This window comes from Diadema antillarum, unplaced genomic scaffold (genome assembly GCF_040938485.1).
Source record: "Diadema antillarum isolate AM-2024a unplaced genomic scaffold, OU_Dant_1.0 seq00000501_RagTag, whole genome shotgun sequence".
NCBI classification, from domain to species: Eukaryota; Metazoa; Echinodermata; class Echinoidea; order Diadematoida; family Diadematidae; genus Diadema; species Diadema antillarum.
This window is the reverse complement of record NW_027271458.1, coordinates 923,042-939,693: the sequence shown is the minus strand read 5'-3', so window position 1 is coordinate 939,693 and position 16,652 is coordinate 923,042. Positions and strand designations below refer to the sequence as shown.

Sequence of the window (16,652 nt, the reverse complement as noted above, 5' to 3'; positions counted from 1 at the left end):
TTGTACCACATTTGTGAATTCGGGCGCTTGGTCAACAATGGCTGTTCTCTCCCCATTAGGTGACTCCAAACAAGACAAGAACTTTTTTGTGGGACGTTGTAAATACATCGAGGGAGCGTTGCCATGACGTCCTTGTATGATGATCATGGTGACTTCTCTTAGACATCGTCTTAGTTTTGGAGATGTCTCTGTGTGTCCCCACATTGTCACTGATCATAGGCCACTACTGGTCCTGGTAGGCCACCGTTGGTCTCCGCAAGGTTGCAGAGATGTGGAGACATTAAATCAAATTCTAAAATTCACAGAAATATCTTCACAGTTATCTATGCACATTTCAAACAAGTTGAATTGTGTGCTTTGTCAGCTGATAGAGCCTAAATGCCATGAGCGTAATAGTATGTGTGTGTATGTGTCCTAGTACAGATAGTATACAAATGACGCACAGGTCTGAGTGCGTCAGTCGGAGTCAATTGTGTGCATAAGGTAACTATGGAATGCTTAACCCACGAGGCGAAGCCGAGTGGGTTTAGGCTAAATTCCATAGTTACCGCATGCACACTAATATTCCGACTGACGCACGAAAAGACGTAGTGCGTCATCTGATTTATAGAATGGGCAATTTTCTTGCCAAAAACCCATTTTTCTATCGTATTACCCGATGACAAAATTACTGGATGCATTTCCTTTTGGCTTGGCATAGACAAGAGCTCGAAAACCATGCATCAGTTTTTACTGGACGCACGGCCAGCCATGCATCAGTAAATACTGATGCATGGTTGTTTTAGCAATAGGTGTCTCGTACTGAGTGCGCAAACGCTTGCTTAGTGCGCGAACCTTTGTTACAAGTACGCGTACTCTTGCTACAAGTGTGCGATAACATGTTTACCACTGTGACTCTGCGTGCAGCCAGTAAAAATCAACACATAGCTCTCGACCAATGAGATCGCAGGATTCTCACTACCCATTCTATAATATTTGTTATGGAGTGCATGTGTGCGTGTTAGTAGCATTTTATAGAATGGGTAGCGAAAATCCTGCGATCTCATTGGTCGAGAGCTATGTGTTTATTTATGCTGGTCGCACGCTGAGTCACAGTGGTAAACATGTTTATCGTGCACTTGTAACAAAGGTTCGCGCATTAAGCTAACGTTCGCGCACTCAGTACGAGACGCCTATTGGCTAAAACAACCATGCATCAGTATTTACTGATGCACGGTTAGCTATGCGTCCAGTAAAAACTAATGCATGGTTTGCGGGCTCTCGTCTACGGCAAGCCAAAAGGAAATGCATTCAGTAAATTTGTAATCGGGTAACATGATAGAAAAATGGGTTTTTGGCAAGAAAATTACCCATTCTATAAAACAGATGACGCACATGTCTTTTGTGCGTCAGTCGGAATATAGTGTGCATGCAGTAACCATTGAATTTAGCCTAAATAAATTGTAGATGGATATATTATGTAGATGGGTGGTTGGATGTATGTACGCAATGGATCTGAAAAAGCGCCAGAATATTGATTGTTTTGGAGACCTAGAGGTAGAAGTACTCCTTGTCAGACTATGAGAATCTGCTTGTTTCATTAAGCATTCCATAGTTACCTTACACACACAATTCCGACTGACACACTCAGACCTGTGCGTCATTTGTATACTGTGTATGTCATACATTCAAATGGATAGTTCGTGTGTATACTGTAGGACCTAATTAACTCGTGTAACCACAGTGTGCCAGTGATAACGTATGGCATTCATCATCTAAATTGAACCATAATGCATGATATCACTATGCATGTTGTGTGCACAGTAAAATAATAGGCCTGCTACTGTACATTTATTTTCATATATGGAAAGGCAAAATCAAATTTTGTCTTTTTTGTGAATTGGATGAAGACATACCAGTAATTAAATGTACAGCATGATTTTGAGACCCCTGTGAATATGTTTTGTAGCCAGTTAAAGTGCAAAAAACCTGATACTGATACAGGTATATAGGGAGCAAATTTGATAACTTTAAAATAAAGACATGTAGTGCAGTATTTTGTGTCTTGTCTATATATTCACAATTAAATTCCAGTTGCATCTACAAATCTGAAATCTAGAGAATAAAACTACTGTGTAAGATATGGCATGTGCAATATGCATGCAAGTCTAAACAGGAAGCTTGTAAATTTAGCTATGAAATATCACTCCAAGGAAGACTATTTTCTCTCTCTCTCTCTCTCTCTCTCTTTCTCTCTCACAGTGAGCATACATGGAATGGATGTGTAGCATTAGAAGGGTTTTGCATATGTCTTTCAGTCTTGTTAGGAACATGCTTAGAGTGTCGATAGGATTTTAGGGTGGTGTGTTGAAAGTCTTATTTGAGATCAAGATGGAGTGAACAGTAGGCTGTCTGCCCCAGTGAGCAGAGTTCCTCTTGTTTTCAGACTGTAGCAGGATAATCCATGGAGCTCTGCAAAGCTTCAAAGCATGACTGTCCAAGTCTAATAGATTGGGCATTTCAAGGAACCTGGTGAACAGTACGCTGCGTTAAGACTTACAGCGTACGGCAGTGCAACAATTAATCTCCATTGTATGAGGAGGAAAGTTGCAATATTCATTAAACATGATAAAAGACTAAAGTCAACTTTAATCTTGCAGTACAACATCCTCCTAGAGTCTCAAAGTGACTTCTAAGATCAGGCCATTGTGACATTACCTACCCACAAAATTTGCCTGCAAAAGAAACTTATATTCTTTTCGAGAACTTTGCCCAGTTAATATCTAGGTCATATAAGAATGTTCAAACACATCCCACTTTTAGATATCTGAAGTCCATATTGTCATACAAATTTATGAAAATTGATATTTCTTGTCCTTCATGTGTACAAGGAACTGAGAAGTATCATGAGGTAGAATCATTGGTTCGAACTATTACCACTCATATATGTTTACCTAATGAAATTTTAAGTTTGTGTTATTGTGAGATAAATTTTGGACCCCACAACAAAATTGTGCATAGGCCTATATAACAAGGAAGAAATCACACACCATGTCAAAGCCAACAAACTACTGTAGAATAACCATTTTTTATTACCGGTGCTTAAGTGACATCTAGCATGCTTTGGTAATGAGTGAAGGTTGATATGATCTTTCATATGAATGTGGTTGTTGTTGTTCTGTTTTTTATGATGATTTTTATTTTCTGTTCATCACCTCAGACACTTGACAAGCTCTGTTTCTTTCCATTTTTTTTTCCACAGGGAGAAGAAGGTGATTGGTTGGAGAGTCCCTTTCTTACAGCAGCCACCTCCTTGTCTGATATCCGTAGACAGAGGGATGCCAAGAGGGAGGAGGAGAAGGAGAAGGATAAAAGTCTCTCATCCTTTGACAATGTGAGTTTAACCCTTCCTGTCAGACGGTAGAAAAATCTCTCATAATCATATTAATGAATTGTAATCATGCTTTGAGTTACAGACCTTTTAAATTCTTGAATGTGAAAAATAGAGTTTCATCAGACTATCTCTCTTTTATTCACATTTGTGAATCATATTTGAATTTTGTTTTTTCAAGTTACCAACCTTACAAATGCATAGATTTAAAGGATTAAGCGATCCTTTCCTTTGATATAAAAATCTCTCCTCAAATCACGTTTATGAATCTTGATTGTAACTTGATTTTGGTTTTGAAGGTGCATGTTTCCTTACCTGTCAATCAAACTCCCAAAGCTCGCCTAAGCTAGTGCAGTGCAAGCAGATTACATTTCACGTGGTCAGTGGGCAGAAGTAAAATAGGTTCAAGCTAAGGTCTGCCTCCTCAATCATGTTTGGGAGCTCAAGCCTTTCAGGCAGGAAGTATGCGCCACGAATCAAGCAAATACAGTTTTGAAAAAAATACCTCCTGGACCTTGATTTGCTAATTACCCTGAATGCATGTTTGTTTTATTCTGCCCTCTTTTACTCTTCTTTTTTTTTCTTGAAAGTCCTTGATGATTTTTCCTTTTTTATATGACATGTATAAATGCTGTTTAGAAAAAATATTCTACAGTCGTGATAACAGTAATTTGCTATCAGACACACAAAATATCTCAATTACAAATGCAATTCTTGTAATAGAGATTATGTTCATTATCACATGAGAGATTTTCTGCTGTCTGATTGGGGGGGGGGGGGGGGGGGGGAGTAGAAGAGTCCCAGCTTGTTTGCAGCCATGTATTTGTGTTTGTAGGACGATGACATCGTCATTTCATGAAAATTGCATGACCCAGAGCCTTCACCGGCAATCAGGTTTGGCTATGTTTGAAAACAGCAAATTCCTCTTTCTTGTACAAATGTTTGACAATATTTCATTTCATGCCTCCGCCACGAGGTGTCCCGGAGGCATTATGTTTTCGGGTTGTCTGTGCTTCCGTCCTTCCATCCGTTCGTCCATAATGAATTTTGTGGACAGCGTAACTAAGGTATCCTAATGAGACTTGGTATGTATATGCATTAGTGGACGAAGTTGTGCCTATCAACTTTTGGGGGCACACGCTCAAGGTCAAATGCTCAAAATTTCACTATTTCCCCCATATCTATGCAATGCCTGGAGGTTTTTTTATTTCTGGAAACTTGGTGTATACATGTAATACCAATTAAAGATTCTCCAGAGAGAGTTTCCAGTCATGAGGTCAAAGGTCAGAAGAGGTCAAGTGAAAATTTCACTTTTTTCTCCATATCTTGGAAATGGTTCAAGCTATCTTCATGGAACTTAGTATATATGCATGTACTGACTAGCAGTGATTATCTACGGAATGTAGGGTCATGGGTCATAGGTCAAGGTCAACTCCTCATAATTTCACTTTTCCCTCGCAATACTTACCATTTTCCTTGAAACCTGATGTACATGTTTAACCCAATAGAGATTCTCTTGGAAGTTTCTTGACCAAAGGTCAAGTGAAAGTGCTAAATTTCATTTCTTGGTCCATATCTCGAAAGTGACTCAGGGTATCATCATGAAACTGAGTACATATATGTACGCATGTTTTACCTGACAGTGATTCTCATGGAAATTTTAGGGTCATAGGGTCAAAGTTCTAGGGTCAAAGGCCAAGTTGAAATGCAAAAGTTTTTCTATTTGATAGTGAAATTACACTTTTTCTCCATACCTTGAAAGTTTATTCAGTGCGTTGACTTATAAAAAAAGGGTCAAAAGTGAAGTAGAAATCCTCAAATCCCCAAATACCTGCGCTCTTAAGCTGAAATTTTTGCGGTGCTTTTATTTTCGCGAATTTCGTGAAACGCCTTTAAACCGCGAAAATAACAACACGCGAAAATAACAACGCGTGAATAATTAAGTTCAGTTACACCCTTGCAACCGTTAAATTAACAACACACGAAGATGTCCTCCAAGTAGCAATAGTTTGAAAATTTCACATGATTAAAGAAAAAAGAAATCATTATCTCCTCAATCATATGAGTGATTTGAAACGTGTGACATCCTATGTTCCCATGTGACCTAAACCTTGCATCTTATACCATGTCTTCATTTCATTGTATGTCACCAGATACAAGCCATGTTTCTCTTGTGACGAGATGCACTCATTCAGTTTTCATATTGTCTAAAACGAAAAGTTACTTTCAATGTCAAAGCATAGCAATTTGTGATTTTTTAGAATGATTATTAAGCAATGAATAGCATTCGTATGCATCTTGCAAAGTATCTACTTTCATCCGATTTTCTTTTTTTTTTAATCTCGGATGAATGCATGTCATTATTTTTTTCTCTGAAATGTTATACTTGTCATGGTGCTTTTAAAGTACCGTACTGTAGTAGTACTGAGTAGGTTTCATTCCCTTCACAGTATTTATTTCTTCAATTCAGCACTGAAAGGACATCTAATACACTATTCACCTACCTCATAGGAACATACACAACATAACAATACATGTGTGTAATTTCCTTTTTAATACCACAAGGAGAAGCTGACATTTGATTTAATGCTAGCCTTGTCAGGGATAGATGTAACCATATATATACAAGATAGCTTGTGCCATGTCCTAAATGAAAGAAACCTAGAAGGGGTTTCATGTAGATAAGTTAACAGGTTGTATGATGACTGTCGCCATACTGTTTTTTCCTTCTAGTTTTAAATTTTGTAACGTGTGCCTTTATTGAATGATTGAACTATATCTGATATTCCAGCCTGGACAGTCAGCAAGAGAGCTCAACCCATTCTGGAAGGATGGTGGCACAGGTCTGCCAGAGGAGAGAAGGAGTTCTCAGGGAAGAGCAGACCCTGTGGTCAGGAAGGTTGGACCAGGAGTGGATGGTGGGGTCACCTGGCTCAAGAAGTCCTACCAGCGGGCAGTGGAGCAGGCCAGAGACAGTGGGAGATCACTGGACGATGTCATAACAGAGAGATGGGGGGTGAGTCAAGGAATCTGATCTGTTTTTTCCTGTGGGCGGTAGACTAGACCACATCATTTCAGTTATGAGGAGGTAAATTTATCTTGTATGCCAGTTTTTGTTTTAATATCTTCAGATGTCAAATGTGCTATTGTCTTTGTAAAAATTTGTTGATTTTGAATACATTATCATATATACCAGCACTGGGGATATATGAATAAAATAACTTATACAATAGTCTTAGGATATGTTTTCTTGTATTATTGACTCATTGCTGCTGTTACTAATTGATCAATAAAGGAATGTGGAAAAAAAACCCCTGCTGAAACTGCTTATCCAATAGTGGTAAACCAGTGGAGTAAAATGGTGTCAAAAGGGGCCTGAGCTTTAGATCCTAGCAGGTTTCATTTTCATTTTTTTCAGAGGCATTGAATCTGCTAGCATCAAAAACTTAGGCCCATTTTCCCTTCAATTTCATCGAGAAATACATTGTATTTGTAAAGATGATAGGATTCATTCACATTGTGTCTCCATATATTCATTTTAAACAAGCTGCAGAGTAACTGCTGCATGAATAAAAATTCACTTTTCTCAGATTAAGTATCATCTACAATTATGTATGTTTTCTCATCTTTGCAGCCTTCTCAAAATATAGATTTAGGAAATTGTATAGGCTACACCGTGTTTTATCCATATTTTAGCTCAACCAGCATTTACTAACGTAATCCTCTTGCAATTTGCATGACAGTTTTAACCCTAATCAGGCTGGGGGGGGGGGGGGGGGGGGGGGGGGGGGCGGAATCCGCCCCCCCCCCTCGACGTTTCGCGCAATTAAGCTCCCGCCGCGATGTTTCATGACTTTTTTCTTTCAAGTATCGCGCAACTTTTGAGACCAAAATTGTTGCGCCCGCGCGTACCGTTTTGACACGACGCCCGTTCGAAAAAAATTTGTCAACCCCAAAATTGCTCCAAAACGTGATTTTGTGTACAAATCCAATGCAAATTGTGTTTTTTCAATGAATTCACATAAAAATTCATATCTTGACTTAGAATGGACGAAATTAATTTATTTTAGCATAATAAAGCTTCGAAAAATGTCTGTGACAAATTTTGGCCAAAAAACAAACAAAAACAAAAGGTCGAAAAACAGAGAAATACATAAGAAATTCAAGAAACAATCAAATACATAAGAAATTACTTTCGATACAGATTATTTTTAATCTTATGTCTCAGGAGAATGATACAAGAAACATTTTTAAAAAGAAATTAGCTTAATTAGAGCATTAATAAGTGATTTAGAGCCCAAAACTGATTTTATGCATAAATTTCAATAATTAATTAATATAGAATATAAGAAAAATTTTTCGCAGAAAGCAACCATACATTTTGAGAGTATACGTCGCGGACGTCGCGTGTGCCAATTTTCGGCGCGATCACGTGTTCCATAGGCGAGATCTGAAGGGGGGGCGGAATCCCTGCAGTTTGTGCTTTACAGTCAGCCAGACTATGGATTGTGATTTTTGCCATGTCACCGGATTACTCTGTTTGTTTGCGATTTGATTACAGTCTCGAGAGGAGTATGAACGGCTTTTAGCAGAAGCAGAAGCTGTCACTAGGGGTGGCGTTGGATCCCAGTCAAGAATGAGGGGACCCAGGGGGCCAACAGGACCCCCGCCTCCTGGATGGAAGAAGGGAAGAAAAGAGGATGATAGCAGGGAACATGGGTACAATGAGAGGGAGGAAAGGAAAAGTAGGACATATGACAGAGACAGTGATAGAAGACAGTCTGAACATAGCAGAGATAGTAGGAAAGATAGACGTTGGAATGATAAAGACCACAGATATGATTCAAGAGAGAAGCGAAGTTATGACTCAAGAGAAATATCTCAAAGGGGTTTTATGAAACCAGAAGACAGAGACAGGGACATGTCATCAAGGTTTAGGAGACCTGAGGATGGGGACAGACATGAGTCAAGACGAAGCAGGCCTGAGACATCCACAAGAGATGAGCAAAGGAGGGATGAGTTCCCTAGCTGGAGGAAAAGTGGCTTCAAGAAACCAGGAGATGATGACTCATCCTCATCAAGGTCCTTTTCCTACCAGTCCAGAGGAGGTCAATCATCATCCTCAGGTTCCTCTGGTGGCTGGAGGAAGACTGGCTTTAAGAAACCAGGAGATGATGAAGGCAGGACATCGTCTAGAGAAAGGTCTTCCACAGCTCACACAGCTTCAACATCATCCTCTATGGGCAGGTGGAAGAAGTCCGCCCCTGACAGACCAGAAGCAGATACAGACAGTGATGAGGAAATGTCAGCTTCCCAGGAAGAGTCACTTCAGAGATCAAGAGGGAGAGATGCTGAACGTGATGACTCTAGGAGTAACTCTGATACTGTGCGAGCTTCATCATCCGTGTCACAAGACTCTAAGAGGGCTGGTAAGGGAGCGGAGATGGAGACACAGCGTAGCCCCAGCCCCGTCAAACTCCTCTCTGACACTGAAATGAATCAACTCGGAGCTAAGATTGTCAAAGCTGAAATCATGGGCAATGAGGTAAGACTTCCATTCAAAATACACCTTGCATTCATGTGACCATGCCATTGATCCAGAACAGTCTCTGTATTCATCAAGATGCATCTGTCAGTTTGGGCAATCCTAGATTTGCAAACTCTGTTACATATTTAGCACTACTTGCTTTGGGTGAATCCCAAGTGGGTTGAACCACTTTTGGCCTACCAATTATTACCATTATTCCGTTTGTAGGTCTTCTGAGCCATTGCATACACTTTAATACTTTCCTCTGTGTGTTTTATCAGTCAACACTATGTACTGTGTAAGCTTTTATATTCGCGAGGGTTTGATTTTCACGAATTTGGCGAAGCACAGTTGGATCATGAAATCAAAATCCTGCAGAAATGACTCCATGCACTTGGGTAATAGTGCATTTTACGTGAGCATTGGCGTCAATTCGCGAAAACGTCTATGGCCTCCTCATTCTAAAAAATAACAGCGTATACAGTATCTATCAATCCTTGTTATGGTTGCTTCCCCAAGGCTCTGGTCCAGAAGCTGAAGTCCCAGATGGAGTCTGCACGTCAGGCCAGGATCTCACACAAGACCAAACTGCTGGAGGCCAAGGATGCAGAGTCGACCCAGAAACGGTCTCGAGATAGCAGCAAGGCTGAGGAGGAGGAGGTCATTCTGACCAGGACTGACCGCAGTGGACAGAGCTGGCCGTTGGCTGAACAAACAGCCATCCCTGACAGTGGCAATAAGAGGAGGAAGAAGAATGTGAGTTAAACAGGATGGCACCTCATGCATCAAGATCAAATAAAAACAAAATGAAAACACCTACATAGCTCCTCCTCAGTTGGGGGTGGGGGTGGAATAGACATTCGATTGCTCACAACTTTTGTGGAATTTGATGTGCATGTACTTTTTTTTTTATATTCACATGACTGTCTTTCAAATCAAGTAGGCTTGCCTGCATGAAAGCTGCCATGGAGAGACTGTTCAAAATGCCTTTGTACATATTTTCAATCAAAACCAACTGTATCAATGCTTCTATTAATCTATATCTAGTTGTGGGCACATTGTTATACCTCATGCCTTTGCCTGTATGTGTTACAGTAAAAAAAAGTTCTCCTTTTTTCTTAATTTAAGGTGATTGCCAATTGCCTGTGTTGTTTGACTATAAATAGCCAAGGACAGGAACATAGACATTGTGTTCAAATGATAATTGAAATATATTGCGAATTAAAACAAGATAAACCTTTTGTAGCTCATCCAAAGGTTTTTCAAGAAAGAAGTTGCAATGATTTTTACTGCTTACTTAAAGGCAGCATCTCATGATATGGTTTTCCTGCAGATCGTAACCCATGACAAGGGTGGTGAAAGGGAGCGCTATTTCGCTGATGACGATGACGTGGACCTTGAGACTATGGTTAGGAAGGAGAGAATGGGGTCAGCTGATGACCATAATAGACTCCTGAACAAAGTAGCCAGCAAGGTGAGCAAGTCACGGGTGATGTTTGATTTCTCTCGGCTGATTTGTGTGTAATTATGTGAAGAAAAGCTCAAAAATTTGGATGAGATGGTAGCAATCCTCGGCTTTCAGGGAAAGTGTGAAAATTATGTGAACAGCAGTGGTGCTGCCCCTAACATGCATGCCACTATTTGCACTAGCATCAACTACTAAGACTTGGCCCATTATCTGTGGTACTGTGCCCAGACATCACTGTTTATTCATATACCAGCTTTATGTTAGCTCTGCCGTCGCTGCATGACTTTTCTTTGTCATGGTATCTAAATCTCACGATTGTCAAATGGCTTTGTAGTGGTCGCTCTTTCTAGGTTGTGTGTATACATGGCTATAGCTGGGGTCATACCATCCTCATGTCAGTTTAAAAGAAAAGCAAGAATATAACTAGATTGAGGTCTATTTCAATGTTCATGATGAATTTCACCTCTTTTAGGGTTGCCCTCTGTTCGCAGTTTGTTGTAGATAATGTTGCATTGTGGGTAAAAACAACATGACTAGATGTGATTATCAGAAACAATTCACTGTTTGATGTTCATTTTGTCTGGAGCAGAAGCTGATGATGCTGGACTCAGAGTTTAACACGTTAGACGAGATGTTTGTGTCGTCCGCTGCCAAGGGAGAGTCTAGGTCAAGGACTGAGGAGCGAGAGAGGTCAAAGGCCATCGCTGAGCATCAGCGCACCATGTCAGCCCTGTCTAAGTGTCCTTTCTGTCTGGAGAGCCCTGAGATGAAGAAACACCTGATTGTTGCACTAGGATTAAAGGTAGGCACCCAACATACTGTTACTTCATTTTAGTTTTCATTTTGTGGATACTTGTGTTGAATCAACTAATTACTGCTAACTCTATAGGGCAACTGTTTGTACACAAATAAAGCACATAATACAGGGAATTAGTAAGAATTATACGCTTGATTGAACTTTGCATTAGTCCAAAACACACAAGGAAAAGCTGAGTGTGTTTTGGACTGCAAAAGTTGCAGAGGGTGAATGATTTTGCTAGAACGACCAATTGATCACTTGGCCTAAGGTTGAAATATGTTCTAATACATTCAAGTTCATTTCACATAAGAGGAAGCTAGTATACAAATATACTTGGCCTTGAGAGTTTCTTATTAAAACTATGGGCAGAGGTGACTCCAAACTAGTACTATTCACTGAAGGGTGCAGCCCCGAAGTGAATAGTACTAGTTTGGAGTCACCGAGGCCCATAGTTTTAGCAAGAAACTCGAAACTAGGCAAAGTATATTTGTTTTATATTTTGGATCAAAATGTTGAATAAAAAGTGAAAATCATTTTATATAGGCCCTAGGCTTAGCCGCACTGCGGCGGCAGCGCAGCGCCTGCAATGCGCAACAGTGCGAGAGATCGGAAATTGAAAAACGTAGTAGCCGTGGCACTGCCAGAGTTGCCCGTCGCATGTATCCAAGCGCTCGTATGGCCGCTGCAAACCTGTACACTAGAATTCGGGACCGGACGCGGACGGGTACACTTGATTGTAAAGAAGGGTGATTGTGACATCATTTTGCAAATAGTATACTATTTGCAAAGTGTTGTCATAAAAGTGACGTCATTTTGCAAATAGTACTTCATGGAGTGTCAAACACACCAACACTCTAAAATAGTTCAAAATACCTACAATCACGTGAAGCTCTTTTAACCAACAAATTTTTGATCCAAAATATAATATCTATTATTTAAGATATGAACACATTGACTCAAGGATTGTCATGAGCTTGACAAGACTAGTTTGTAGCATCCAAAATAACATGTAACTAGTCAAATATTGGCAGACAATGGTATAGGAGAAGTGTTGTCATTCCATCATCTGGTTTGTTTACAGGCATACCTGTGTGTTCCCCAGTCTCGCTGTATGTCAGAGGGCCAGTGCTACATAGTTCCTATGCAGCACACAGTGGCCAGCACCGCTGTAGATGAGGATGTGTGGGCAGAGATTCAGGTAAGGAAATTCATTGCATGTATTACACAGGAAAGACTTTAATACAAAGATGTTATTGAGACCTCTTACAAGTCATTACTTATGGGAAGGTACATTGTTTTCCATTTGGACTAATTGTTAGGCAATGATGTAATCTCTTCACCTATTTTGCTATGTGGTTGTGATCAAACTGACTTTGTTGCATGAATGTAAGAATCATTCAGGTTCCTGTCTTATCTTGTGTCCAATTTAGAATGCAAGTTCTCCCATATTATTGGTTAGATTTCACAGTACTAACTAATGTTCATAACTGAGATATGATCTGGCTTTTAATTTTTATAATCTGATTTTCATTCTGATTTAATAATACTGTACATTTAAATGCGCCGTATCTATCATTACTGATACTCTCGGCACATGACAGCCTGTATAATTCAATGTCTTCAACGATTTCAATGCCTTCCTGCAGATATTCCGTAAAGGTCTGACCAAGATGTTTGAAGACCATGACATGGACGCCATATTCCTTGAGACCTGTATGAATCCAAAGAAGCAGAGACATATGTGTATTGAGTGTATTGCAGTGCCTAGGGAGCTGGGAGAGATGGGTCCAATCTACTTCAAGGTGATGACATTACAAACATATTTCTACACACTCATGAATTCTTGCATCAAATTGTTTTAATAGCATTGGATTGACATATTGCCCTTTACTGATAAAAGTAAGCACTGATGATTCAGTGTTTTAGTAGTAGCCATGATAAAAACATCATGGGCAGAAGCGCAGTAGTCTAACGAATAAGATGCTTATCTAGTAATCGAGAGAATGTCGGTTGAAATCCAACACAAATGTGTATGCCCATGATTTGTTGTCATGGGTACTACTAAAACGCTGAATAGTCAAAGTTTTTGGAGTTTGATGAAGGCCAAGTTGTCAGTTACTTGCAATAAATGTATATATATATTTTTTTTTGCATGATGTTTACCTCACATGAGATATTAATTATGTATATGTCAAAATCAATTGTGTGTAATATTTGTATGTAACTTTTTAAATAATCCTGATAATATATTAAGTAACATACATTCTGTTCTTTTGTAAATGCAGAAAGCCATCATTGAGTCTGAGTCAGAGTGGTCCCAAAACAAGAAGCTTGTGGACACCAGGAAGAAAGGCATTAGGAGCTCCATCCCTAGGGGATTCCCCTACTTCAGTGTAGACTTTGGTCTGGATGGAGGCTTTGCTCATGTTATAGAAGATGAGCAGACTTTCCCTCACTACTTTGGAAAGGTAGGTGCACATTTTACAGAGGTGAGAGCAAAGTTAGTTCCTTAATATCCTCCACAAAGTGATTTATTTCTTGTATTGTTATGAATGGATGTAAGGTTTGATTCTCCAGGAATTGAGATTGTAGCACGAGTTCTTAAGGGTCCAGGGCAATTACCCCCTGGACAATTACCCCAGACCCTTCCCCTGACCATAACCCTAACCCTAATCTTACTCTTGAACCTAATCCTAACCCTAACCCAAATGATTTACAGTTACATCACATTTGGTCAAGGTTTGAAGAGAATAAATTGTTCAGTTTTTTATATTTCTGTTTGCTTCAGCTTCGTTTAAACTCTATTACATTATTAAGGTGGAAAAAGAAACTCATGTTTTGCCTGTGTACAGTTTTCATAGCTCTTTTAAATCGCGTGGTGTAAATGAGCTGGCATGTTGTATGCTTATAACTGATTTGTCCCTTACGTCAATGCATTTATACTTCATTGTGACAATTATACGATTGCATCTTAATGTATCGTAAAATGCCGTTGTTCAGAATGCAATTTTAATGCTTCCCTATCCCAGTATATGTAAATGAAACCATGTTATATGCTTGCAAAGTACTCATTATGGATAAGATGGTCACTGCAGAAAGAGAGGGAAACAGCAAGATTCAATCAAGAAACAGAGAAGGATAATATATTTTTACTTGGTCCTTATCTTGACAGAGACTCCAACTCTCCCGTTTTCGACGGGAGATCTCCCGCCGAAAGCCCACTTTTTGCACAATCTCCCGTTCTCCCGTTTGAGATTTGATTTCTCCCGCCCTGGCTCTGTGTCTCCCGGTGGAAAGGATTTCTTACTTATTTCTATCGTATGTTGAAAAAATAAGCCTTAGATAGCACCAGAGAACATCTAGAATCCTAGGAACTTCGCGCTTCGCACACATCAACTTGGAGTCTCCCGTTTGCTAGGGGTTTCGGGCGGAAGAATCTCCAGATCAGAAGGTGCTTGGGGTTGGAGTCTCTGTCTTGAGTGGTTTTGATATCCTTGTCACATGGCAGAAGGTTCAATCTTGATACTACAGTGTACTCCCATTATAATGAAGTGCTCGGGACCGGCAGCTTTCTTTCGTTATATCTCTAAATTTTGATATAATCAAACAAATAAGCAATGAAAAAACATAGAGCTGATAATAAAAAAATAGCGCAAATTTTTACTGCGGTGTAACCGGAATTTCATTATAAACGTGTTCGTTATAACTTCGTTGCACTGTATTTGGTGACTTGAATTAGTTTCCTATACTAGTCCAGGATGGGTAATATTAAGTGCCGGTGTGTGACATGTGGCTTGTTGTATTACTCTAGAGCGGTCAGACTTTACTCACTGTGTATTCACCACTTTGGTTTCTTTGATCCCTGGACAGGAGGTGATTGGAGGCCTGCTGGATGTGGAGCCTCGTCTGTGGCGCCATCCTCCCAAAGAAAACTTTGAAGACCAAACTAAACGGGTGCTGCAACTTACCCAGTGGTGGAAACCCTTTGACTGGACCCAGAAAATTGACAGAGAAAAGAGCTGACCTACCATCTATGCACATTACAAACAAAGTAATCCCAGCCAGTGATTCTAAGAGCTGGTTTGGGACTTTTGTGACAAACAAAGCAGCCAGAGTTGCTGCACAGACTGTTGTAACCTTACATGCAGCATGAGATACAGGGAAACCTCCTTATATTGATCTCGCGTATTACAAGGAACTACTTTTAACAAGGTGATCGAGTCTATTCTGTTTTCCTTTTATTGTAATTCTACAGCAGCATGGCTTGATTATATCCAACTCTGTTATAAAAAGATTCCCGTTATAATGAGGATATTTTTTTATTGCATTGTGATATAGAAAAGCATAAGCAATCTGATTGGATACTACAAGCTTCCATTTCTTGACCTGCCACTTTCAAACATGCAAGAAACAAAACATTAAAGATCTGAATTCACACTATCCATTCCCTTTCCCTATTCTGCAGCTGTACTGATGAACACCTAGTGTGTGTTAAGTGCATACACTCAGGTATATTGTATACATGTGTGTACATACTAGTCAGGTAAAATGTCTGTCATGGGGAAATAAGGGATGGTCACACACAGGTATGAGAGAGGAGTACAGGACCTTTATGGGAACATCTAATCATATGACAGTGTAGGCATGGGGTGTCCCCCATGAAAATGGTTTGTGTACTTTATTATCCCAACTTGCACAAACATGCCTGAATCACAAAACATTGTTTGCAGCATAAGCACATGTTTGTGTACACACGTGTCAAAGGAGCACACACACAGTATATCATTGGCAAAAGGATTTTGTGCATGAAAGTGACGGCTGTGGATTTTAATAAAGCATACAAGCAGGAACAGGTACCTCCTATTTGGTTCTCTGTCCTGATTTGCTAACAGGGAGTGTAGGAATTTTGGAAGGATTAATATGAAAAGGGGTGTGACTAGGTGTGAGAGAAAGCAAAGGCAACTAAGCATAAAGTTACCAGTAATTTGGAATTCATTGGGTGTTTGATATCATACCCCATTGAAGCAGAGGATTTTTCAAGGGCAAAACTGAGCTCAGGATGATGAAAAGGGTAGTTTTCTGGATCGGAAGATTTCGTTACACCTTTCAAGAATGCATTACAACAGTTGCAGAAGAAAACTCAAGAATATACAGTGTATTTTCAACCACTTCTTTATTTTTTCTTTGTTTTATTAGTTCACAAATAATTCATTTTATTCTTTCTTAATAATAATGATCTTTATACTTGTGTATTGTCAATGTAAAAAACAACAACAACAACAAACAAACAAAACAATACAAATCAAAAACAAGCTACTTATATGTGTAAGTCATTGTTTCAAGACTTCTCGGAGAATGATACCCTAATGTAAATGTGTATTGGGTGAGTGCAGCAATATTAGTCGAACACATCAGTGAACTTTAAGGCATATCAAACAATCCATTCAAAAGTTATCAATTATTAAATGTTTCGGTGCTGCTATTGCTG

At 39.5% G+C, this 16,652-nt stretch overlaps 1 protein-coding gene across 1 annotated transcript in view; it reads left to right on the top strand.

Moving 5' to 3' along the window:
* The window catches only part of LOC139733852 (CWF19-like protein 2), a 46,381-nt gene extending 30,158 nt beyond the window's left edge, over window positions 1-16,223 (top strand). Inside the window, exons 4-13 of the mRNA XM_071644655.1 lie at window positions 3,242-3,373; window positions 6,162-6,386; window positions 7,932-8,915; window positions 9,417-9,653; window positions 10,231-10,371; window positions 10,955-11,167; window positions 12,246-12,362; window positions 12,811-12,966; window positions 13,450-13,632; window positions 15,035-16,223. Coding sequence (XP_071500756.1) covers window positions 3,242-3,373; window positions 6,162-6,386; window positions 7,932-8,915; window positions 9,417-9,653; window positions 10,231-10,371; window positions 10,955-11,167; window positions 12,246-12,362; window positions 12,811-12,966; window positions 13,450-13,632; window positions 15,035-15,187 — 2,541 coding nt within the window. The 3' untranslated portion in view covers window positions 15,188-16,223. The remainder of the gene's footprint in view (window positions 1-3,241; window positions 3,374-6,161; window positions 6,387-7,931; window positions 8,916-9,416; window positions 9,654-10,230; window positions 10,372-10,954; window positions 11,168-12,245; window positions 12,363-12,810; window positions 12,967-13,449; window positions 13,633-15,034) is intronic.
* Window positions 16,224-16,652: the final 429 nt, after the last annotated feature.